Source organism: Canis lupus, chromosome X (genome assembly GCF_003254725.2).
Source record: "Canis lupus dingo isolate Sandy chromosome X, ASM325472v2, whole genome shotgun sequence".
NCBI classification, from domain to species: Eukaryota; Metazoa; Chordata; class Mammalia; order Carnivora; family Canidae; genus Canis; species Canis lupus.
This window is the reverse complement of record NC_064281.1, coordinates 31,060,581-31,086,203: the sequence shown is the minus strand read 5'-3', so window position 1 is coordinate 31,086,203 and position 25,623 is coordinate 31,060,581. Positions and strand designations below refer to the sequence as shown.

At 34.6% G+C, this 25,623-nt stretch overlaps 1 protein-coding gene across 5 annotated transcripts in view; it reads right to left on the bottom strand.

The window, feature by feature from the left end:
- CFAP47 (cilia and flagella associated protein 47) overlaps window positions 1–25,623 on the bottom strand; it is a 509,395-nt gene that overhangs the window by 322,393 nt on the left and 161,379 nt on the right. For all 5 annotated transcript variants that reach the window (XR_003133488.3, XR_003133486.3, XM_025439582.3 and 2 more), the window contains exons 27-30: window positions 23,653–23,753; window positions 19,687–19,812; window positions 18,317–18,548; window positions 8,544–8,765 (exon numbers count right to left, since the gene is read on the bottom strand). Coding sequence is in view for 3 of the 5 variants with exons in the window: in XM_025439582.3 (XP_025295367.3) it covers window positions 8,544–8,765; window positions 18,317–18,548; window positions 19,687–19,812; window positions 23,653–23,753 (681 nt within the window). In the remaining 2 variants the exon portion in view is untranslated. The remainder of the gene's footprint in view (window positions 1–8,543; window positions 8,766–18,316; window positions 18,549–19,686; window positions 19,813–23,652; window positions 23,754–25,623) is intronic.

The following is a 25,623-nucleotide window of genomic DNA, read 5'->3' as shown; positions in this document are numbered from 1 at the left end:
TATAGGATTAGGAAGAAAACCTAGACTTAAATGTTCATATATTTTAGAGTCTTCTAACTTGAACAGTCTCCTTATAGTAATTCTGTTCTATGGGACAAGCAATCAAAATTTCAGACCTCCCCCCACCCACACACACAATGGCAACAACAAAGAGAGATTTATTGTGTAGTAAATAAAGCTTCAACTTTAGTTTTCATCACATTCATGAGTTTCTTCTAAAGCCATGTTGCTAAAGTTTGTATTTTTAATTTGATGTTAATTTATAAAGGAGGGATCTCCAAATTGTGTAAGGCCTCTCAGAACATGGATCAGTCCTACATTTATGCTTACATGAAGTAGGTGAGAGGGACACTTATACCTTTCTACAAGCAAGTCTGTGATTACTTTTCTGGATCTCCAGTCTCTTTGGCGATACCCCCTATCACTGCCTGGAACCAGTTGCCATGTGGGTAATTGCTGCTGAGGCCTGAGATGAGGATCTTGCATTTCTCCTCCTCCTCAATTGAGGACCAAGAGGTCTCTCAAAACTGACTCAGCCACACTCCAGTTCTCATATATTTGTCATTCATACCATGGCTTCAACTCCTACCCTCCTGTCTCTTTAGTGGAGTCCCTCTCATTTAGTCAGCCTCCATAACAGGCTGCCTGGGTCTTAACTCAGTTCCCTTCAGTGAATTAGAAACTTCTAGGTCCCTTACAAGTCACAAGAAACTCAAGCCAGTTTTGACTATTCACATGGCAGCACCTAAGAAATGAAGAAAATAATTTGTTCAGCTCCATCTCTAAATTTTTAAAAGTTTTTATTTAAATTCCAGTTAGTTAAAAATACAGTGTAATAATAGCTTCAGGGGTACAATATAGTGATTCAACACTTGCATACAATATCTGATGCTCATCACAACAAGTGCACTCCTTAATTCCCATCACCTATTTTACCCATTCCCCAACCAAACCCATCTGGTAACCATTAGTTTCTTTTCTATAGTTAAGAGTTTGTTTCTTGGTTTGCCTCTTTTTCCCCTCTGCTCATTTGTTTTGTTTCTTAAATTCTACATATGAGTGAAATCATATATAGTATTTGTCTTTTTATTACTAATTTCACTTGGCATTATACTCCCTAGCTCCATCCACGTCACTGCAAATGGCAAGATTTCCTCTTTATGGCTGAGTAATAATCCAGTGTGTTTGTATATGTATATACCACTTATTTATCAACTCATCAGTTGATGGACACTTGGGCTATTTTTATAATTTGGCTATTATAAATAATGCAGCTATAAACATTGGGGTGTATGTATCCCTCTGAATTAGTATTTTATCTTCTTTTGAAAAATACCTTTTTTTAATATTCTTTGGGAAAATACCTTGTAGTGTGATTGCTGAATTGTAGGGTAGTTAGTTCTATTTTTCACTTTTTAAAGAAGCTTCATGTTTTCCACAGTGGCTGCACCAGTTTGCATTCCCACCAACAGTGCAAGAGGGTTCCCGTTCTCCACACCCTCAGCAATACTTGTTGTTTCTTCTGTTGTTGATGTTGGCCATTCTGACTGGTGTGAGGTGATACGTCATTGTAGTTTTGATTTGTAGTCCCTTATGATCAGTGATTTTGAAGACCTTTTCATGTGTTTGTTGACCATCTATATGTCTTCTTTGGAAAAATATCTATTCATGTCTTCTGCCCATTTTTTCATTGAATTATTTATGTTCTGAGTATTAAATTCTTTATAAATTTTGGATATTAACCTTTATCAGATATGTCATTTGAAAGTATCTTCTCCCTTGCAGTAGGAAGAAGAAGGGCAACCTAAGTAGGTTGCCCTTTAGCTTTGTTGATTGATTCCTTTGCTGTACAGAAGCTTTTTATTTTGATGTAGTACAATAGTTGATTTTTGCTTTTGTTTCCCTTGCCTCAGGAGACATATCTAGAAAGAAGTTGCTACAGCTGATGTCAAAGAGGTGTTCTTCTGTGTTCTTCTCTAGGATTTTTATGGTTTCAGTTCACACATTTGGATCTTTAATTCACTTTGAATTTAGTTTTCTAACTTGTGTAAGAAAGTGGTCCAGTTTCATTCTTCTGCCTGTTGCTGTCCAGTTTCCTCAACACCATTTGTTGAGGAGACAGTCTTTTTCCCATGGCATATTCTTTTCTGCTTTGTCAAAGATTAATTGACCAAATAATTGTTGGTTTATTTCTGAGTTTTCTATTCTGTTCCATTGATCTATATGTTCATTTTTATGACAGTACCATACTGTTTTGATAACCACAACTTTGTAATATAACTTGAACTCCAGAATTGTGATGCCTTCAGCTTTGCTTTTCTTTTTCAAGATTGCCTTGGCTATTCAGGTTCTTTTGTGGTTCCATACAAATTTCAGGATTGTTTGTTCTAGCTCTGTGAAAAATGCTATTGGTGTTTTGATAGGGATTGCATTAAATGTGTAGATTGCTTTGAGTAGTATAGACATTAAAAAAAATTTTTCTTCCAATCCATGAGCATGAATGTCTTTCCATTTATTTGAGTTGTCTTCAATTTCTTTCACTGAAGTTTTGTAGTTTCCAAGTACAAGTCTTTCACCTCTTTGGTCAGGTTTTTTTCCCCTAGGTATCTTAATGTTTTTGGTGCAATTGTAAAAAGGATTGATCCCCCCCCTTTTTTTTTGCTGCTTCATTATTAGTATATAGATATGCAACAGATTTTGGTCGATTTTATATCCTGCAATTTTACTGAATTTGTGTACCAGTTCTAGCAGTTTTTTTTGGTGGAGTCTTCTGTGTTTTCAATATATAGTATCATGTCATCTGCAAATAGTGAAAGTTTTACTTCTTCCTTGCCAATATGGATGCTCTTTATTTCTTTTTGTTTTCTGATTACTGTGGCTAGGACTTCCAGTACTATGTTGAATAGAAGTAGTGACAGTGGATATTCCTGTCTTGTTCCTGACTGTAGAGGAAAAGCTCTGTTTTTCCCTATTTAGCATGATATTAGCTGTGGGTTTTTCATATATGGCCTTTTTATGTTGAGGTACATTCCCTCTAAATCTACTTTGGTGAGGTGTTTTGGTTTCTTTTCTTTTTTTTTTTTCTTTATCATGAATGGATGTTGTACTTTGTCAAATACTTTTTCTGCATCTGTTGAAAAGATCATATAGTTCTTTTACTTTCTCTTATTGATGTGATGTACTACACTGATTGATTTGGAGATACTAAACCACCCTTGTAGCCCAAGCATAAATCCCACTTGATTGTGGTGAATGATATTTAAATTTTTTGTTGAATTTGGCTTATTTTATTGAGGATTTTTGCATATCGGTTCATCAGAGATATTGGCTTGTAGTTCTTTTTTTTTTTTTTGTGGTGTCTTTATCAGGTTTTGCTATCTGGGTAATGCTGGTCTCAAGGAACGAATTTGGAAATTTTTCCTCCATCTCTATTTTTTGGGAATAGTTTGAGAAGAATTGGTATTAACTTTTCTTTAAATGTTTGATAGAATTCACTTGTGAAGCCCTGTGGTCCTGGACTTTTGTTTGTTGGGGGTTTTTTGGTTACTGATTCCATTTCTTTACTGTTTATCAGTCTGTTCAAATTTCCTATCTGTTCCTGATTCAGTTTTGGTGATTCATCTGTTTCTAGGAATTTATCCTTCTCTTCTAGCTTGTCCAGTTTATTGGCATATAGTTTTTCATAATATTCTCTTATGATTATTTGCATTTCTGTGCTGTCAGTCATTATTTCTTCTCTCTCATTTATAATTTTATTTATTTGGGTCCTTTCTGTTTTCCTTTTGCTAAATCTGGCTACAAGTTTATCAATTTTATTAATTTTTTCAAAGAACCAGCTTCTGGTTTCATTCATGCGTTCTACTGTTCTTTTAGTTTCTTTATCATCTATTTCTGCTCTAATTATTATTTCCTTCCTTCTGGCTTTAGGCTGTTTTTTTTTTTTTTTTTTTTTCCTAGCTCATTTAGGTATAAAGTTAGGTTGTTTGAGATTTTTCTTGCTTCTTGAGGTAGGCTTGTATTGCTATATATTCTCTCTTAGGACCTCTTTTATTGCATCCCAAAGGGTTTAGACCACTGTGTTTCCATTTTCATTTGTTTCCATGTATCTTTTCATTTCTTCTTTGATTTCCTAGTTGACTCATTCATTATTTAGTAGCATGTTATTTAACTTCCACGTATTTGTTATCTTTCCAGATTTTTCTTGTGGTTGCCTTCTAGTTTCACAGTGTGGTGGTCAGAAAAGGTGCATGGTATGACTTCTTTCTTCTTGTATTTGTTGAGGTTTGTTTTGTGGCCTACTATGTGATGTATTCTCGAGAATGTTCCATGTGCACTTGAAAAAATGTATATTGTGCTGTTTTAGGTTGAAATGTTCTGAATACATCTGCTAAGTCCATCTGGTCCAGTGTGTCATTCAAAGTCATTGTTTTCTTATTGACTTTCTATTTAGCTGATCCGTCCATTGATGTAAGTGGGGTGTTAAAAGTCTTTGACTATTATTGTATTATTATTGGTTAGTTCCTTTATGTTTGTTATTAACTACTTTCTGTATTTCTGTGCTCCCATCTTGGGTGCATAAATATTTTCAATTGTTATATCTTCTTGTTGGGTTGTCCCCTTTCTTACGATGTAGTGACCTTCTTTGTCTTTTGTTACAGTCTTTGTTTTAAAGTCCAGTTTTTCCAATGTAGATATTGCTACTCTGCCTTTCTTTTGACATCTATTTGCATGATAAATATTTCTCCATCCCTTGACTTTCAATCTGCAAATGTCCTTAGGTCTAAAATGAGTCTCTTATAAGCAGCATATAGATGAGTCTTATATTTTTTTTTTATCCATTCTGACACCCTATGCCTTCTGATTAGAGCTTTTAGTCCATTTACATTCAAAGTAATTACTGATAAGTATGTATTACCATTTTAGTACTTGTTTTGTGGTTGTTTCTGAAAATTTTCTCTGACCTTTTGTCTTTATTTTTTTGCTTATTTTCTTCAGTGATATATTTGTATTTCTTTCTCTTTATTCTTTACATGTTTATATATATATATATAGTTATATAGTTGTTATATAGTTATATAGTTATATATAGTTACCATTTGGTTTGTATCTAACCTCTCCTGCATATAGCAGTCTACATTAAGTTGATGGTCATTTAAGTTTGAACCTATTATTCTCTCCTCTCCATGTCTTAGGCATATGTTAGTATATTTTATACCCTTTTTTTGGTGAGTTCTTTGACTGATTTTTTTGCAGAAGTATTCATTTTTACTGCTTTCATGTTTCCTGCATTTGTACTGTCACTTTTGAATACTTTAAAAAAATATTTTATTTATTTATTCATGAGCAACAGAGAGAGAGAGAGGCAGAGACACAGGCCAAGGGAGAAGCAGGCTCCCTGTAGGGAGCCTGACGAGGGACTTGATCCCGGGTCTCCAGGATCACGCCCTGGGCTGAAAGTGGCACTAAACTGCTGAGCCACCCGGGCTGCCCTGTACTGTCACTTTTGGCCTCTCCTTTCCACTCAAAAAGTATTCTTTAATATTTCTTGCAAGGCTAGCTTAGTGGTCACAAACTCCGTTAGTTTTTGTCTGGGGAAATGCTTATCTCTCCTATTCTGAATGACAGCCTTGCTGGATAGAGTGTTCTTGGCTTCAGATTTTCCCTTTCAGCACTTTGAATATATCATGCCACTCTCTTCTGGCTTGCCAAGATTTTGTTGAAGAATCCCCAGCTAGCCTTATGGGCTTCCTCTTGTAAGTTAATGACTTCTTTTGTCTTAATGCTTTTAAGAATTTTCTTTATCATTATATTCAGCACATTTAAGTATAATATGTCTTGGTGTTGGCCTGCTTTTGTTGATTTTGTTGGGGGTTCTCTGTGCCTCCTGGATTGGGATGTCTGTTTCCTTTTCCAGATCATGGAAGGTTTTAGCTATTATTTCCTCAAACAAATTTTCTTCCCCTTTTTCTCTCTTCTTCTTCTGGGAATCCTATACGAATGTTATTATGTTGGATGGAGGCACTGCATTCCCTATGTTTGCATAATTCTTTCTCTCTTTTGTTCAGCTTTATTGTTTTCCATTTCTTTGTATTCTAGGTCATTATTTAATTCCTCTGCTTCTTCCAGCCTGCTGTTCATTGAGTCAAATGTGTTTCTAATCTCATTTATTGCACTCTTCATCTCTTCATCTCTGACTGACTCTTTTTTAATTCTTCTATCTCTGTGGTAAGGGTCTTACCAATGTTTTCTATTCTTTCCTCAAGTCCAGTGAGTATCCTTATGATCATTACTTTAAATTCTCCATCAGCATGTTAGTCATCTCTGTTTCACTTAGATCTCTGTCTGTGATCTTATCTTTTTCTTTCATTTGGGATAAATTCTTCTGTCTTCTCATTCTGTCTAAGTCCCTGCCTGCTTTTTTTTTTTTTTTTTTTTTTAATTAGAAAAGGCAATTATTTCTCCTACTCCTAGCCTTATGAAGAAAAATCATGTAGTGCTCAGGCCTTGGCTCTTTAGGGAATATCTCTGCTGTGTGCTGCATGTGTGCTGCTGCTGTGTCCTGGTCACTTTATCTTTAGGTCAGTCATCTGCAAAAGCTTTCCTTGCCTGATGTGGGCAGTGTTTGGTCCCTGGCCTGAACATGGTGAGTTTTAACTAGGTATGCTTTGGTTTGCTTGTGAAATGAGACCTGTCACTACCTCCACTGGAACTAAGGTACTGCAAAACTCTCTGTTTGGGAGATGTGGTGTAGACTGGGATTTGTACCAGTCTTCTGGAAGAGGAATCTGCTGGCTTGGAACTGATGCAAACATGACTGAGAAGAGCAATCTCACTGGAGTGAAGAGGAGGAGGCTTAGTATAAGCAAGTTAGACAGCCAGTGTCATTCTGGGCTGCTTCCCACTGATGGTTCTGTATTTATGGTGAGGGGCAGGGGAGGGAAATGGCACCAGCAAGCTCCTTTGTTCCTGGACAGGTGTCTCTGTGAATGCTGCTTTCTCAGGGACACACAGAGAGGGGCAAATGATCTCCCCAATGTGTGCCCCAGTCGTTCTTTACCTTGTTCTTTCCACACTGTATGCCCTTGGGTTGTTTGCCTGCCTTCTCTCCAAAGTAGCACAGTGCTTTCCAGGCTGTATCACAGCCAAGCCCACTGATATTTAAAACTCCAGTGTTTAAGGCCCCCTGGTTGCAAAAACTCATGAAAATCTGTACCTTTCATTTTCCAAGCCAATGGCTATGGGGAAACATTCTCTTTTTGTGTTCCCTGTGTCTTCCTCTCTCACCATTCTCAGTGACCCTGGCTCCCTCCCCTCAGTAGCACCCAAGATTGATTTCTCTCCTAAACCGTATCTCCATACTTCCTACCTTCTTCAATGTGGCCTCTTCCTCCCTTTCCTTGTTCTATCAGTCTTCAGGTCAATTTCTGGGGTATTTAGGATGATTTGATAGTTACCTGGTTATGTTCATGGAAGGAGACAAGTCTAGAGTACTCCTACTCTGCTGTCATATTCCTGTTTCTCTGTATATCATGTCTAATTTTTAAGACCATAATATTGCTAGAGACTCAAAAATTCTGATTTGGAAATTAAAAAAAAATTTTTGAACACCAAATTTTTCATTTGCATTCCTGCTTTGAGATTCCTTTTGTTACCCTCCATCCCCACCCCTGCTAAGGTAGGTGAACATTTCTGGCCAACTATGGAATAGATTCCATACACAAAGAAGCAATGATATAAAGACACAGCAATATATTTCAAAAATATGAACCCTATTGCATAATAATTACAAGTAACAAATGTTATTTTAGTGATATAGAAGCATGGTTATGGATGTTCCAGTGGATAAGGATACTGCAAATATAAGCAAAAGAATTAATATAAATTCACCAGTACTCTCCTCAGACTTTTAATGAACACTGCTTTTCTATTTCTTGGCCACTCACCATTTATAATCTCTGCAGAGGAACACAGACATTATAATGACAAATATTTTTCCTATATTTTCTGTCAACCAGTTATGGAAATTTTCACCTGCTGATTATTTTAATATTAAAAGACAACTATGTGGACTAAAAATTCATAGTATAACTTGAGATTATACTAACAATATTCTGAGAAATAAACTTATTGGTATCATCCCTTTTTAGTTCTATGAACTTATATATTTGTCTAGGTAAGAAAACTCAAAATGAGGTCATGGACCAGAAGAAATCAATATCACCTAAAACTCCTTATAAATGCAAATTAACATCATAAATCTGTGGGTAAGGGCCAGAAACCTGTTTAACATGCTCTCACAATGATATGGATTGATGATAAAGCTTGGGAATGAATGCCTTAAGTTGCCAATTCAACAGTCTATGAAATGTTTATTTTCCATTATCTTTCCAGAGTATATATTACAGGATTATGCATATACTGGAAACATGGTAAATATATTATAAAAAAGACAAATAATATCAAAATCTACCTATCTACCCATTTACTTATGTATCTATCCAAGCCAAAATTACATGCTTAAATTAGCACATTCATGCTCTTACATGAGAAAGTCAAGAAGTGAAGAATGTTGAGAATGAAGTTGAATCACCCTTTCAGTGTAATCCTCAGGTAAGGACTGACTTGAATTAATTCCAGGTGGCATTTTTCCACTCAAATGGAGCATCACATCATAAATGGTCTTATTATATTTTGAAAAGTCGTTCTGTCTGGAAATTTTTTTGGATGATGAGGTTGATGAGTAGAATTTTATTTTATACACTTCCCTATGAGAAAACAATTTTAAAATAAAAAAAAACAGTATGTTATGTTATGAAAAAAATTTTCAATGACTAAATAAAGTTCTATTTAAAATCAAATAAGAAATTATAAAATTCACCTTACTCAGCTATCATTTGTTAGTACAAATTAGATGTTTTGATAACCCTGGAACTTTCTATTATCTCATTTTAAACACACATCATAATCTGATGTTGCAATTGTCAGGTCTGGAAGATTGGATTGTGAATAGAAAATGTAACTGCTTTGGATAAACAGTACAGGAGTTAAGCCCTGGACCCATTAACTGCTAGCTGGTTGAGAAGTTATCCAAACTCATTGAATTCAAATTTTATACCATTTAAACTGGAGGTAATAATGCCTATAATAGTTTTCAAGATAGATGTCAAATATTCATAACACATGTATAGACAAAAACAAATTTATACATATTTTCTCAATATTGTATTCTAATAATTAGAAGGGCTTATCCTGCACATTGGCCTCATAAGCAGAGATTCACATTTTAAAGATAAACCCAGAGAGCTAATGCTCTTATATATTTCTCTGTCCTTTAAATAAGACAGTACAATCTCTATTTCTGATACTTCTCACACTGAGTTACAATGGATGCTAATTATTAAATGGATTAAAAAAAATTCAAACAATTCTTGCTCTCTATAGTTTATCAATTATCTAATACTACAGTATACTGTCTACTTGTTTGCTAGCAATCAAAGTCAAAATGTATCACTAATTTAGACTGACAAATAAAAAGTGCCCAAGGAGTCATTTTGAGTGGCCATTCTCCAGTTTGGTAGCTAGTAGGTCTATATTGCATATTATAGGACAAAGTACATTGACTTAGGTAAGGGTTTGAGTACCATTGCTCAAACTCTGGCTCTGCCTCTTACTGTGTGACTTTATGGAAGCTACTTGACTTGTCTGTTTCTCAAGTTCCTCATTAGTAATGTATATAATAGAGCTAGTATATCCTGAAGGTACCAACAAAGCAAATATTTCATGGAAAATAATTAATACCTGAAAATATTTCTATAAAAAATTATGAAGAAGATAAATGATCTAAACAGAATTAAGACATAACCAGACAATAACTAAAAAAAGAAGAAGAAAAAACAAGTTGAATATAAATAGTAAGAAACAATAAACAATATGAATGGACACACAGGGCCCACATATTATAGTTTTAAGACACAGATTTTAAAGTAATTGTATGTACTATGATTAAGATTGAGAATTTTGTCATTGAACTATAAGTTATATAAAAATATAACTAAATGGAGAGGCTTCTGGGTGGCTCAGTCTGTTAAGCATTTGATTCTTGATTTCACCTCAGATCATTATCTCAAGCCCTGTGTCTGGCTTTGCGCTCAGAGTGGAGTCTGCTTGAGATTCTCTCTCATTCTGATTCAGTCCCTCCCCCCCCTTGCTCTCTCTCTTCTTCTCTCTCAATAAATCAAATCTTTAGGGGTACCTTGGTGGCTCAGTCAGTTAAGCACCTGCCTTCAGTTCAGGTCATGATCCCAGGGGCCTGGAATGGAGTTCCACATTGGGCTCCCTGCTTCTTCTTCTCCCTCTGACACTTCCCCTGCTTGTGCTCTCTTCTCTCTCTCTCTCAAATAAATAAATATTTAAAATATATGTATATAACTAAATGGAAAATTTAGAAACAAACAAATCTAGTAAGTAAAATGAAGAGAGCAATGGATGAAGTTAACAGCAAACTAAATCAAGTGAAGAAAAAAGTAATGCAATGGAATATAGGTCATAGGAAAGTATCTGTACTATAACAGAGAGGGATAAAAGGATGGAAACAGAAGAGTGAGCAAAGGAGAGGAGCCCAAAAGAATGAGGTAGTCACATAATGGAAAGCATATTGACTGAGAGAGTTCCAAAACTGACAAAAAAAAAAAAAATCAGACCACAGATGAGAGAATCACTATGAACCACAATAAGAATAACTACAAAGAACAGGCTCTTCATGATACAACATTTCCAAATGACCAAGAAAATATAATTTTTTCTTAATATCAAGAGTAGTAAAATGTCAGTTCAAACCTCACTCAGAGCTAATATTGAAAAGACTGAATATATTAACTGTTTCTTGGAATATAGAGCAAATAGAACTTTCATATATGACCTGTGGGAGTGGAAATAGGTATAACCACTTTGGAAAGCTACTTGGAAGTAACTTCTAAAGGTGATCATATTTTTATCTTATGATCTAGCAATTTTACTCAACATATAAGCCTTTCAGAAATATGTATCAAAAGACATATGTTAAAATTTCCATAGTTGCATTTTTCATAATAGAAAAATCTAGAAGCCAGTGAAACATCTATGGACAGAATGATTCAATAGAATATTCATATAATGGCCTAGTGTACAGCATTACTAGTAATCCACTTTGAAATGCAATAATGAATCACATGAACATAATATTGATTAAAAAAATCCAGATGCTACAAAAAAATGCAAATTGTATGATTTTTCCTACATCATGTTCAAAACTAGAAAAAACTAATCTTTGGTGTTAGAATTCAGGATAATGGTGACCTCTCCAGGGGAAGGGAAGGGAAATAGAAGTGGCAGGGATTTGGAGATGTTAGCTATGCTCTATTTCTTTCTTTTTTTTTTTTTTAATGATTTTATTTATTTATTCATGAGAGACACAGAGAGAAGTCAGAGACATAGGTAGAGGGAGAAGCAGGCTCCCCACAGGGAGCTCAATCCCTGGACCTCTGGATCACACCTTGAGCCAAAGGCAGATGTTCAACCTCTGAGCCACACAGACCTTCCACTATGCTCTATATCTTGGTCTAAGTGAGAGCTACACACATGTTCACGTAGTATAATTCTGTCTATATGTTATGTGGTGACAAGCATGATTGAAATTCAAAAACAGAAACCTTAAACTCTGGAGTTCACAGATCTATGCTTGCATGATAAAATTTTTTTTTTAAAAAAAGGTAAGGAAATGATTACCATAAAAGGCAAGCTGGTGATTTCCTTTCAGTTATAGAGATCTTGTAGATTGTGAGTGTCAAAGAGGCTTCTGGAGTGCTGTTAAAGGGAAGCCTGCACAGGGATTTGCTCTAGGAGTAAATGAGGGGTTGTACTTGGTTTGTGAATCTTTCTCTATGTGTATTTTATTTCATGATTTGAAAAGTCAAGAGGGAACAGCTTGGGTCTTCAAAGTTCCCCAACCCCTTAAAGGCTGACTGAAATTGGGTAGTTAAAATTACTATCTAGAGGATTGTTAAAGGAAAAGGTGACATTGTTAGTGGATTAACTGGATTATAACTGGATTTCCCACTGGGAGTACAAATTCTGATGTATAAACTACAGTCTTTTCTTTAATATCTATATGTACGCATATCTCACAAGTGTGGACTTTAACTAAAATTTTGATAACTGTTAACAATATTCCTTCTCTTCTTGTTTATATATTAAGATATTAGATTATTTAAAGTCTCTTTTCAATTATGAGAGTCCTTCTACTTTGGAGATTGAAAATATGCACAAGCAAAAGGCTCATGTACTTACATCATGATCTATCTTTCCAGGTAAAGAAACCACCTACCACTTACCACTATTCCCAGCAAACAAGTAGTAAAATGGTTAAAGAAGGAAACTGCCTTGAGAAGAATTATAAAATGATTCACTATTCTTACTGTAATGTGGAAAAATGAAAAAAAAAATTCAAGGAAGCCAACTCTAATCAGTTATTTAACACTTTTATTTTAACACTTTCACTCTAAAGACACATTTTTGTGATTTTGTTGGACATGGCTGGCAAAAAGAATAGGCAGCCTGCCCAGAAATGGAGGAGAAACTTTATGTTTATATTGCTAAATTTATCAGTGATCTTGCCAGCAGCTCAAAGTGGCAAAGAGAAAAGCATACCACACACACACACACACACAGAGTTTAGAAAATGTCAGAAGTTTCTTATCAAACTGGGAAAAAATCTTGTGCAAGGTAAGGAAAAATATTAATGAAATATCATTTGGTAACTGCTTGGAAAAGATCGGTTTTAAATTTACCTTCCACTGTCAAATAGAAGAGTTGGTGAATACAGTGAATGAGATCAGAAATATATAATGCTGCTAACATAATACTAACTAAATTTAATAATAACAGCTAACATTTATTGAATGCTTATTAGGTCTCATACTCTGTTCTCATAAAGGTATTACCTTTTTTAAATATCACAACAATCATATAAGGTAGGTATTATTATTACCTCTTTTTATAAATGAGGAAGCAGAGGCAGTGAGAAAATATTTCATTTTGCATGCTGTCATTATGAATGGTAGACTATTCTACTGATTACTTTGATTTCCTGTGAGATTCTATATATTTACACTAAATGCACATTTCTGGTATAGAATGTAGCTCTAAAACAATTTGAACCCTTTCCCCTAAGCTTCCTGACTGGCATTCCCAGATGCGCTCTTGGTGTGTGGCAGCTGGAAGGAGGTACATATTGGAATAGAAGTTTGGACTAGCAATGACATGTACTGCAATCACTTCTGCCAGATGCAGTGGAATTTTCATTATGATGTAAATGTTTCTGTGATCAGTTGCTTACAGATCTTCCCAGTAGTGTTTAGAAAAAATGTTAATTCCCACAATTCATCCAACCTGAAGTGAGTGGGCTATTATATTTTAGTACATTTCCTCTGATGATTTTGGAAACATAAATTGTGTTCTCTTATATTTTTTCAATAGCTATTTCCATCTTTTGGTGATTTCAGGAAGGGCAGAAAATAAATAATATCTAGGGGCCTCTAAGAATTGTAAACAGACTACTAATCAATAAAGGTAATCTCCTCAAATAATTGGTTTCTGCTATTCCACCTGAATATCTCCCAAATTAACAAATGAAATGGACCATATGGCCTGTCTGCCACAAATTGGTGTTTGTAAAGAGTGAAATTATCTGAGCTAATATACCAATAAAGCAGCATTTCTGACTATCTGTATCTTCAGGTTCAAGAAAGCTGATGCATAAATATGTCAAAAAATGTTCAAGTCAAAAAATGTTCAATAGTGTTAAAAGGAAAACAAAAAGTTTTTGATGTCCACACCGTAATTCACAATGAATTCTAGTCTTCCAGGTTATACATCCTGTAGTGGATGACTCTTCAGTGGGGGGTTATTGCATATAAGGCCAAGCAATTCCACTTTCCCTGTTAATACGGCTGACTTTGCTAGAATTGAAGGCTTGCCCAGGACTTTGAGCTTCACTGGAACTGAAATCCTAGACTTAGCCTATAAACATTAGGATTATATAACTCTCCTCAGTTCTAGACTACCATATTCTTAATCTTCTTGAACTGATATACCTAACCATAGGTACTTATAGTGCCCAGTCTAAAGCCAAAGACAAAATGCCAAATAGTGGAGCTCATGTCTTTCAAGTGTCAAAGCTCCCTAAATCTTAATCTGATCCTACAATAATTAGCAAGTGGAATGAAGCTTAAAAGCACTAGCTCTAGGATAGAATGCTTGGCTTCAAATCCTGGCTCTGCTATTTATCAGCTGAGTAACTTTGAGAAACTTACTAATTCTCTCTTTGTCTCAGTTTCCCACAGTAAAATGGGGATAATAATAGTATTTACCTCATAGGATTATTATAAAGAATACATGAATTAATACCCACAAAACACATATGTTTTGTTCATAGTAGGAGCCCAATATATATATGAACTATTATCATTAATAAAATACCAACACACAATTTTTTTTAAAGGAACAAGGTAACAGACATATTGCCAAGCAAGTTCAATAGGGCATGGATTACTAGACCACAATAATGAAAGCACTAACAGAAATTACAGATCATTAAGCTGGGATAAAATGAAAGAGTAAAACTGTAGAAAACTATGAGAAGGAATATCAATTTTCTTTTTTTTTTTTTTTTTAAGATTTTATTTATTTTTATTTATTCATGAAAGACTGAGAGACAGAGAGAGAGAGAGCGCCAGAGACAAAGGCAGAGGGAGAAGCAGGCTCCATGCACCGGTAGCCTGATGTGGGATTCGATCCCGGGTCTCCAGGATCGCGCCCTGGGCCAAAGGCAGGCGCTAAACCGCTGTGCCACCCAGGGATCCCGGAATATCAATTTTCTGTTCAAGATGATAAAATGAATATATGTGCTTATCTTCTCTCCTTCTCAAAATATTCCTGAAATGTCAGAAAGACTGGAGAACTATAACAACACTAAAGTTGGGGAAAGAACCATTAGTATAGCAACGACTCTGAAGAATATCTGTAAAACAGAATGAATGGAATCGTATTAAGGAATAAATTAAAACGATGGACTGCATAGCAGTAGGCTGCAGAAAAAAAGGACACCATTTTTCCTAAAGGAACATAAGTCACCAAGATTATGGCTGGCAGATAGAGAGGAAGGAAGTGACCTTCAGTACAGTAATAATGATGATTAATTCAAGTACTATATTTGGAAGAGATATTTGAGAAGATGCATCCGTAACACAAAAATAGGATGCTATTATGAAAGAAATAGATGGAAGAAGGAAGGAAGAAGGATGGAAGGAAGGAAGGAAGGAAGGAAGGAAGGAAGGCATAAAGAATAACAGAGTTCTTGTAAAACAAAACTATAAACACCAATTAAAAATTTTATAGAAGACTGGGAGAGCAAATGAAGATCTATAAACATAAGAAAGCAAAGACAGAAAAAAATCATAGGACATAACTGAAAGTGGTATAAAGGATCAGTCATGCAGGTCCACTATCATTCTTAAAGGAGATAAAAAGACAGTGAGAGAATAAAGAAAAATTGAGAAAAGCAAAGGCAGGAAAGAGGAGAGAGGGAAGACTAGTTGAATGATGAGTTTTCCTAGTAAAAGGGTCTAATGAATACCAAGTAGATTGAATGATATAATATAAAATATTCTCACAGTCAGATTTTATTTCATAAATTTCAAATTAGCAAAGAAATGGGAACCATAAAATAATTCTGAGAGAATGAACATGGTAGTCACAAAATATGACATTAGACTTCTTCTTTTTTTTTTTTTTTTTTTTTTTTTGACATTAGACTTCTCATGAGAAAAACTGAGAGTCCAGATGATGGGGTAATGTAGGAAACATTGAGGTAAGGGGTTCAAAGATTGGCAACATTATATTACCTTGAAAGTATTCTCTTAGCCTGAGAGTCCATGATCCAAAGATTCCAAATAAAGTAATAAAGTATTAGCAGTGAACAACATTGTTACTTGGACAAAGTTTTTAATATTCAAAGATTTCTGGGCTAGAAAGGTCCCCATATTCCTTTATTTTATTTATTTTATTTTATTTTATTTTATTTTATTTTATTTTATTTTATTTTTTCCCCATATTCCTTTAAAACTGTCTTTCCCCAAGACGTACCCAATGACATGAGCTGTTACCCACTTATCAAAATAGCAAGGTACTCAACTCTGTCAGTTAACAACCAGAGCGGCATTGTAACTCATTAGTAGGGATATAAAATAGAAAACTTACTAGAAAGTCATTCAAAAATAAAATAGATTTTTAAAAGCTTATATTAGTTGATTCAGTGATCCCACTCTGAAATCCTTCCTATGTAACATCCAGGAATATTTGCTACTACTTACAAACAGATACAGTGAATTTTGGCATTGTTTACATTAGAAAAATATAGAACAAAATAACATAACATAATAACATAAGTAAATACCCCCATATTAATGTGAATGGGCAAGTATATAAAGATGCATAAATCCAATAACATATTGGATTTAACATAAGCTATAGTTACAGTAAAAATATGTAGAAAATAAAAATTAAGATCACAAGCTCTATAAAAAAAACAACCAAAATCAGAATGCTTAATAGCAAAAATTGTAGGATGCATCTTACATGGAATAAAGACATAAATGTATAGACCTGAAAATAATTAAGCATACAAGTCAAATTTAAAGAAGTGAATAATAAAAAAAATCAGCATTAAATGATTTAGAAAACATGGAAATGGATAAATTAATTCAAAAATTTATTCATCTCATGAGACCTAAAAGTATAACATGCATAATAGGAGCACCTGCATGGCTCAGTTGGTTAAGCACCTGTCTTTGGCTCAGGTCATGTCACGATCCTGAGGTCCCAGGATCAAGCCCTGCATTGGGTTCCTTGCTCAGCAGGGAGTCTGCTTCTCCTTCTGCTCCTTACCCTGCTTGTGCTCTCTCTCTCTCTCAAATAAATAAATAAAATATTTTTTAAAAGTGTAATATGTATAATAAAAATTATAAGAGTCTATGAGCATATAAACAATACTCATAGTCATTACTGTCAGATAATGAATTTTAAATGTCTGATCAATGATTTCCCCAAAATAAAAAATCATTAAAATTTACTAAAAATATATATAATTTTCAGTAGAACAAGCAGCAAAGCAGAAAACTGAAAAGTTATTAACCAAATAACTTCTCTAAAAAATTCCCTGAAGTCAGATGATTTTATGATCAAGCCTGTAAATTTTCAGTGTATCTGTTGTATTAATTTTCCCTCAGCATAAGTAAAGATGAAATATTAGCTAATTCATTCGATGAAACTGATACAGTCCCATTAATTTAAAAAAACTGAAAAAGATGGCTTTTATAGGAAAAGTATAGATTTAGCGTAACTTAATCGCTCCTGAACATAGATGCAAAAATGCTACTATAGCTCTTGTAGCTACAGAGATGAAGTACTTGACCCTATGGTGCCTGCAAGTCACCCCAAGCTCTGAGAAAGGAGGTAGAAAAACTGTGAGAACCACTACACAAGGGAAGTGCCTAAATATCAATTTAAATTAACAACAGAATTAAGTGACTTGATCTAAACCAAAGCAGTTTATCTACTTTAGATATGCTGAGTAATAAAAGCCCATGAAAGAGGGAAGTAAATGTACTGTCTACTTGACTATACTCTAGATCCAGGGCTGATATTTCCTTTATATATACATGTGGGGTTTCTAAAAGTTTCAAATTTAAAACTTACCCATAGTTTACCCCCTTGTCATTTGACAGATGAGGAAAGTGAGGTTTAGTGACTTTCAGTACTTACCTCAAATCTTAAGAGGTTTAGAAGAAATTAAAAGAGTATACCCATACCAGGGGAGCCTGGGTGGCTCAGTCAGGTAAACTCCTGGTGTTGGCGCAGGTCATGATCTCAGAGTCCTCAGGTCAAGCCCCATGTGGAGTCTCATGTTGAGCTTTGTGTGGAGCCCTGCATGGGGCTCCCATCTCAGCAGGCAGTCTGCTTGAGATCCTCTCCCTCTGTTCCTCCTGTCATGTGCACATGCCCGCACCCACAATCTCTCTCAAATAAATAAATCTTTTTTTTTAAGTATACCTACACCAAAGAATTTATATTTGTGTCCTTTTGCTTTTCTTAGTAGCCTCCTCCTAATTTACCAGTGTATAATAAATCATTTAACGTTGTGTTTCATGTAAAACAACCCCAAAATAGATTATATTTTGTTATATGATACAAAGCAAGTTTTAGAGAAACACATAGCTGTTACCTTCTTATTGTTTCTGGAATAGAAAGACAATGGGGTCCTTCAGGCCAGCCGAAGAGACTGAACCAGGTCTGAGCAGCATTTACAACCTTCTCAAAGAAGTCATATGCCTTTGTTCCTTCTTCAGGAGAAAAGCATTGCTCATTTTTCTCCTCCTTTTCCATAGATCTATCATTGTCTTTCTTTGACGTTTTACTTTTGCCTGAGTTCAACCTTTCATGTATTATTTCAATTCCTAAAATTCACATTTGTTTGTAAAAAAGGGTTACATCACCATAGAGTAAAATATCCTGTCAGCTATTGCTATTCATATGCAGACAAATAAAGCTCATTTTAAAAATTATGCTATGCTCTCAAAGAAATTCTGAGTCAATTTACTGTATCTTGAAAACAAGAAAATAGATTTATTTTCAATACCTAACAGAAATACTTTAAAAATAGATGAATTTCAATAAAGAAAACCATTAAATTTTCTCTCGCCATAATGGTATGTGAAAACATTCCCCAAAATGGAATGTTTCATTTTCAATTTCACATGTAAAATATTTTCACCATTCTTCAATTCTACCCAATAGACAGAATTAAACCTTAGATGGAAAACTTATAGAAACAAAATATTGGTGTCATATTCAAAATGACTCTTTATCCAAGTGAAGCACTTTAATAAAACAAAACGTTTCAAGGTAGAGAGATTTTTCAAGAATATAAAATGATTTTATATTCTTTTCACAAATATCTATGTGATGGCACAAGCACACAGTCATTTAAAAACCTCACAATATTTAATTTGGTTTGGTCCATTCAATAAACAGGAAAATTTTCAATATTACCCATATCCAGAGAAAGGAATATTTGAAGAGTTAATTTCAATTGATAATATCAAATTTGTATCTTTATCTATTTATCTGTGCTCAATCTCTTTCTAAGTTAGGTAATACTGTCTCTAGCTAAATAATTGGCAGACAAACCCATAGTCTGGCAGTTCCCAAACTGTACAGAGGGACCTGGGATGTCAGCAAATTTAGAGGGGCTCTACAGGGTATTATTTAACATTATAGTTAAATATCACTACTGCATATATTGGATATCACATGAATTACTACTCTTAGGTTTTTCAACCAAACCATTTAATAAAGGGAATTGCTTGGCACATCTTTTGACCTCAGGGAAAGGTACTGAGAACAGTATACTGTGAACAAAACACATTAGAGAATCACTGCTCCACATCATTGGAGAGAGCTCCCAAAGCAGATGACCCACTTTTTTCATGGATTTCTTCTTACCTGAAAAAGCCTAAGTTTTCAGTTCAGTAATATTAAACAGATCATGTTATGAACTGGGTTTGCTCAGTACATTATATATTTGCCACATACCAACAGATAATCTTCTCTCTGCAGGCTTAGCATCATTAAATTTAGTAGGAGCAGGAGAGGATAAACCAACTTCTTGGTAGGGAAGCAAAACACCGTCTCTACTCTTCACAGAACTGTCATCCTTATCTACAAAATGATACGTTGGAACATAGTAAGTCAACAAGCATTGTGAATTCACTCTCAAATTATTGAACCTGAATTTCATAGGTTTATATATAATATGCATATTATATATAATAAATATGTATATATATACACACACACATATACATACATAGAGTAAAAATTTTTTTAAAGTCTAAATGTCCATTATACTTCAAATAAAATGTCAAGGAAAAGACCATAAAAGCTGATATGGTTTTCTGAATTGAATTAATTTTATTTAATAAGGCAATTATTGTGGTATATCAAAGTTTTCAGAGAATGAACAATGCTCACATTTAAGATAAATAAATATATGGAAACCATTAAATGTTTTTACACCAAAATTTTTGGAATTATTCTATATGGTGCTCAAAATTAAATACAAGAAGAGCATCACTAATGAAAGTAGTTTCTTCCTGGTTAATTTTCTGAAATGAAATCACTGTTTATGATTATCAGTTGCCACCATTTTGCATAGCTTTCAATATTTATTCCAATTAGAGTTGCTGTATATACACTAGAATTTGCCACCATGGTAATCTGAACTCAATCAAAGGCAATGTTAAGAAAAGGCATTATATGTGAAGTAAGGCCAGATTATCTATCTATCTATCTATCTATCTATCTATCTATCTATCTATCTATCTACCTATCATCTATCTATGTATTCATATATGTATATATAAATTTATACATATATATGCATAATGTAATTCTGTCAGAAAAGCATAGCCTTTGCATTCATAAATTTCTGATTTTAAATCTTGGCACTACAACTCCTGAGCTATTAAACCATGGGTATGTTATACAAGTTCTCTGAAACATGTTTTTATCCATAAAATAGAAACCAAAGCTTCTGAGCTCATAAATTTGTTGTGAGGGTTACTTTACAGGCAATAACACAGAGAGGTAAGCTGGGTTATACTAAGTTGCTTTCATTTTTTTTTCAATACAAAAACAATCAGAATTTTCCAGGGAATCTGTACCAAACAGGTCTGCATATCTCTGCAATGCTATGCCACTACAGACTTCATAAAAATGAGCCTTAGGAAATTCAATGATAGAATAATTCATCATGGATGTATTAGGCATTATCTTTTCAACTTACCACCAAATGATAAAAAGTTCCTAGTGGGAGACAAACCCACATCTGTACTCTTCAGAAGTTAATTATTCATATAATAGTTCTTATTCAGCATATTAGCTGTAATAAGTAAATCATACTGCTTTACTTTTTGATATATTTAATGTGTTTTAAGATTTCACCTTTACTGAACATATCATAATCTAGAGCATGGTAGCTAAATGTGTAGGTTCCCAGGCCGTTCTTTGGTTAGAATCCCCTGGGGCAAACTGCTCAAACTCTATATGACTCAGTTTCTTAATCTGTAAAGTGAAATTAGTAAGAGTATCGAACTCAGTTGTTGGAAGGATTAAATGAAATAACAAATATAAGCCACTCAACAGAGCACCATATGCCTGGGAAGCATTAAATATATATTATAAATTATTACTGTACATATTTTAAAAGATATTTTAGAATATTTAAAAATCATGTCTTTCTATAATAACATTTACTGAAATGGATGCATTATTTTTAATCCACAGATTTCATACCCAGTCATCATATAAACACTAAGACTCTATTCATTTTTTCCTTTTAAAGAAATAGCAATATTTTATACAGTACCTCCTCATTACTTTTTGGAGTATATTATGAAAAATATGAGTGTTAAACCAATAATAACAGCAGTTATGATAACAATAATAATGAAATGATGATAGTAGTAATAGTAATAATTTCCAAGTATTTACTCCAGGAGTCCTCACAAAAGTCTTTGAAATATTGTTAGTATCCTATTATTCTCCTACCATGCACATTTTGTTAAATAACAGATGTTTGCGGATCTAAGAGTTAACAATAAAAGCCTATAGCAAAATGGTAAGATTAAAACACAAAATAGAATTTCCACCCATGTTCTGTAATACTTCATCCATTGCTCTTTCCATTATGTTGCATTATCTGAAATCTGGCCCCCGGTATTAGAAGAATATAAAAACATTACATCAGAATTGATCAGAAAATCTTTAAAATTTTGAGAATGTGCTTAAATTTTGTAATATATATGTGCTCAGAAGGAACAGTCAGAGAGGCGAGAAGAACCCCAGGGAAGTATGGTATGTGGAAGTCCAGAGAGAGTTTGAAGCGGGGTTGGGGGTGGGAGTGGTCAACAGTGTAAACTGCTGGTCAGTAGTCAAGTAACAGTAGTGTAATGGAAGAATGCTCTGCCTCACGCCTGACATGTCCTTCCTGTTAAAGGAACCTAAGTTATTCTTTTTTTAAAAAAAAAAATATTTATTTATTCATGAGAGACACAGAGAGAGAGAGAGAGGCAGAGACATAGACAGAGGGAGAAGCAGGTTCCCCATGGGGAGCCCCATGTGGGACTTGATCCCAGATCCTGGGATCATGACCTGAGCCTAAGGCAGCTGCCCAACCCCTGAGCCACCCAGGCATCCCTGAACCTAAGGTGTTCTAAATATTTAGTTTCCCTTGCGATTTTTCTCCGTCTGGGAAACCAAATGGTTTATCTGATTGCTAAATTTGCAAAGATTAAATCGGGAATGCAAGGCCTGGATTCACCTTTTTTTTCTCTTTGGGAACTAGCTTATCCACTGAAAGGATATAGTCCCCTCTCTCTTCCCTGTTGTTATCCTAGCCAGGCCCCCAAAGCAGCTAAGAGGGAGGCATAATTCAAAGGGCAAGAGTGAGCAAGGTCCCTGGATAAAGGGACCCAGATAAAGGAATGGCCTAAATCAGGAGTCAGTCTTGCCTCCCTTGGCTTTGTGACAGACAATTGTGACAGACAATGGTTTCCGATGCCTGCTTGGCATTTGAAAGTTTGGAGTGTTCTTGCCTGATTGTCTCTATTTCTTCTGCAAAGTCAGAGAAAAGGTCATGCCCTGAGACTGAGGCAGAACAGGGCTGAACAGGTTTCACAGCAGTGGTAAACATTTGAAGAAGCAAGTGGAAAATAGGAGAAAACTAGTTACAAACACAGAAAAGATCTCCAATTCAGCCCTGAAACATAAGGCCTTGACAATCTACACAGATGGAATGTTTTACCACTCCTCATCTTTCCTCCTCCCCTGAGATTTACTCCATCAATCATTTGTCTCTGTGTCTTGCATTTCAAATTTCTCAGCTTAGCAGCTTCACTTCTATTGTTCTCAGTCCCTCACCATTTCCCTGGTAGCAACTCCCACTGGCCTAGTAACCACTCTCTTGCCCATTTTAATTCAGCTCTCATCCCAACAAGCGTTCCCTTTCTAAATCAGTGATACTCAGAAATCACAGAAGGTTCCCATCATTACAGAATAAAGGGTGCCCTGGCCCCTTGATTGCCTGCCTTATGTCACCCATAAGACCCGCCATGCTTTTGCTCCATTATCCTTTGCCGAGATTGTGCTGTTTAGGACCATTTGTCAAACTCTACACAGATGTCCTCTCTTCTCTAAAGTTATCCCAGACCCCAAACATCAATGTTAGCCTCTATACCACACCCACATTTCCAACACTACAATTGGCTCTTACTTCCAACACCTTTGTATTTATTTATTTGTATCTTTTACTAGATTTTCAACTTTTGCAATTAAGAGACACTGCCATATTCTACTCTCAATGATAACTGCAGCTCTTAGAAATGGCAGGAGTTTGATAAATATTAGTTAATTTTAAAGTCACTTTACTTCTAGGTGTCAACTGTGGATAACAAGAACATATACAGTAAGACTAGGAGACAATAGCTATATCTAACTTACCATCCTTTAAAATAATTGTTTGCTTATCAAGATGAGTTGCCATATATGGGTAAATAGTAAGAAGACAGTTTTCTGCTGTTGCAGTAACTGGAAGCGAAAACCTAAAAGTGAAAACATTGCATTTCAATAAAATAAAATTGTCAGATGCAGTAAATACAATGAAATATTTTCTAAGTACCCTGGATGGCTTAAATGATTAAGACATGAATTATTCATCATTTTCGAATTGTCTACCTACTTTGTTTTTCTTAACCACCTACTGTATCTACTTTAATGGTTTAGGAATATTTACTTTTAAAGCTTTTAACAGAGATGGTAAATTTCACTGTCAGGTATGCTCTAGAACACAGCTTGTAATTAAACAGGTTCTCAAACAGATTCAGGAAATTTTAGAATTGAAGGAACTTCAGAGTTAATTTACTCACCTTCTTTTCTAGAATCCCTGAAAAATGCTATCTAGCCTCAGATGGCACTACTAGGGAGACACTACCATAGTGACACTCAGACAACCTATTTCATATCTGGAGAGCTATACCCTCAGACATTTGGTTTCAGGGCAACAGAAAACAAAATCTATCATTGGACCCCATTACATTCCTTCAAATACTTAAAAACAATCATTGTATCTTTTCTAGGCTTTCTCTTCTTTAAATTGAAAACATTTAGAACTTTCAAGGTTTCTTTCAACTGCAAGGACTCCAAAAATTTCATTTATCACCTACCTTCTTGAGATGATCTTTTGTGTTTGTCCTTTAAATTCATCTGAGAACTGAATGCAATACTACAGAAGTTATTCAGCCAGTAAAGTATTAATACATTCCACAACCGGCATACTATTAAACTATTTTATAAGAGTATTGTAAACTTTCTTACTAATAAGAGCCATAAAACATTCTAAGGTTATATTGGGCCTGGCCAATTTATGTGACAATTCTGTCCTAGTCCAACTTTTTTTTTTAAAGTAGTCTCCACGCCCAACATGGGGATTGAACTCAAAACCCTGAGATTACAAGTCATACACTCTATTGATGGAGCCAGTCAGACGCCCCCAACTGATCTTTTAATAGAAGTACTATATTTTATATCTATACCACTGTAATACTGGATTATTGGTTTGACTTTTGCATATAGTATTTATCAAGATAATTCTACTCATGAATCAGCTATATATCATATTAGCCCTTCTCTGTAGCTTATGGTCACTGAAAAGGTGAAATGATAAAATCTGTGTTATAATCTAAGTTGATACAAATAAAATACAGGGTAGGATGAGACTAAGAAAAACTTTGTAGCTAAAATACATTGAGCTGTCAGGGACATTAAAATAAACACGTTATATGTAAATGAATTGATTTTCACCTCAGTTCTGCATAGTTTCTCATAAGGAATGCATTCTGTTTTTCTTTACCAACTAACGTGCATTAAAATACTATGCAAACTATACATATTCAACATTGTCTTGTTTGACCAACCCTAATCATCTATTCCATCATCCTAAAACGTTTAAACACATGTTAGATTGCCCTAGTCAGGATTAAATTATATTTCTATACTGTAATTATTTTTTCTATAGGATGTCCTTTTTAAGATGAAATTTAAAATTCCTTGATAGTATGAATCATTATTTCTACATATTATGTATTTATGCTATGTTATCAAGATTCCATTAACTGACCAACTCTGTTTAATATTTTTCAGATTAAATAACATAGCTTATCTATAGATACCATCATCATTGTTATCTTAGAAGCAAATATGCTTTTTTGCTTTAACCGTGATTAAAGGAAGAGAAAAAATAGAAAGGGAAAAAAGACTACTCCAGTAAATCCTGGCAAATGCTGGTTGGTCCTTATCCCCAAGAATGTAATATCTTTGTGCCGGGCTCGCATCCTCTGGGTGGACATGGTGGGGTAACTGTCACCTTCAAGAACCAATGTTGGATTGCCAGAGCTGCTGAAAGCTTCAATTGCC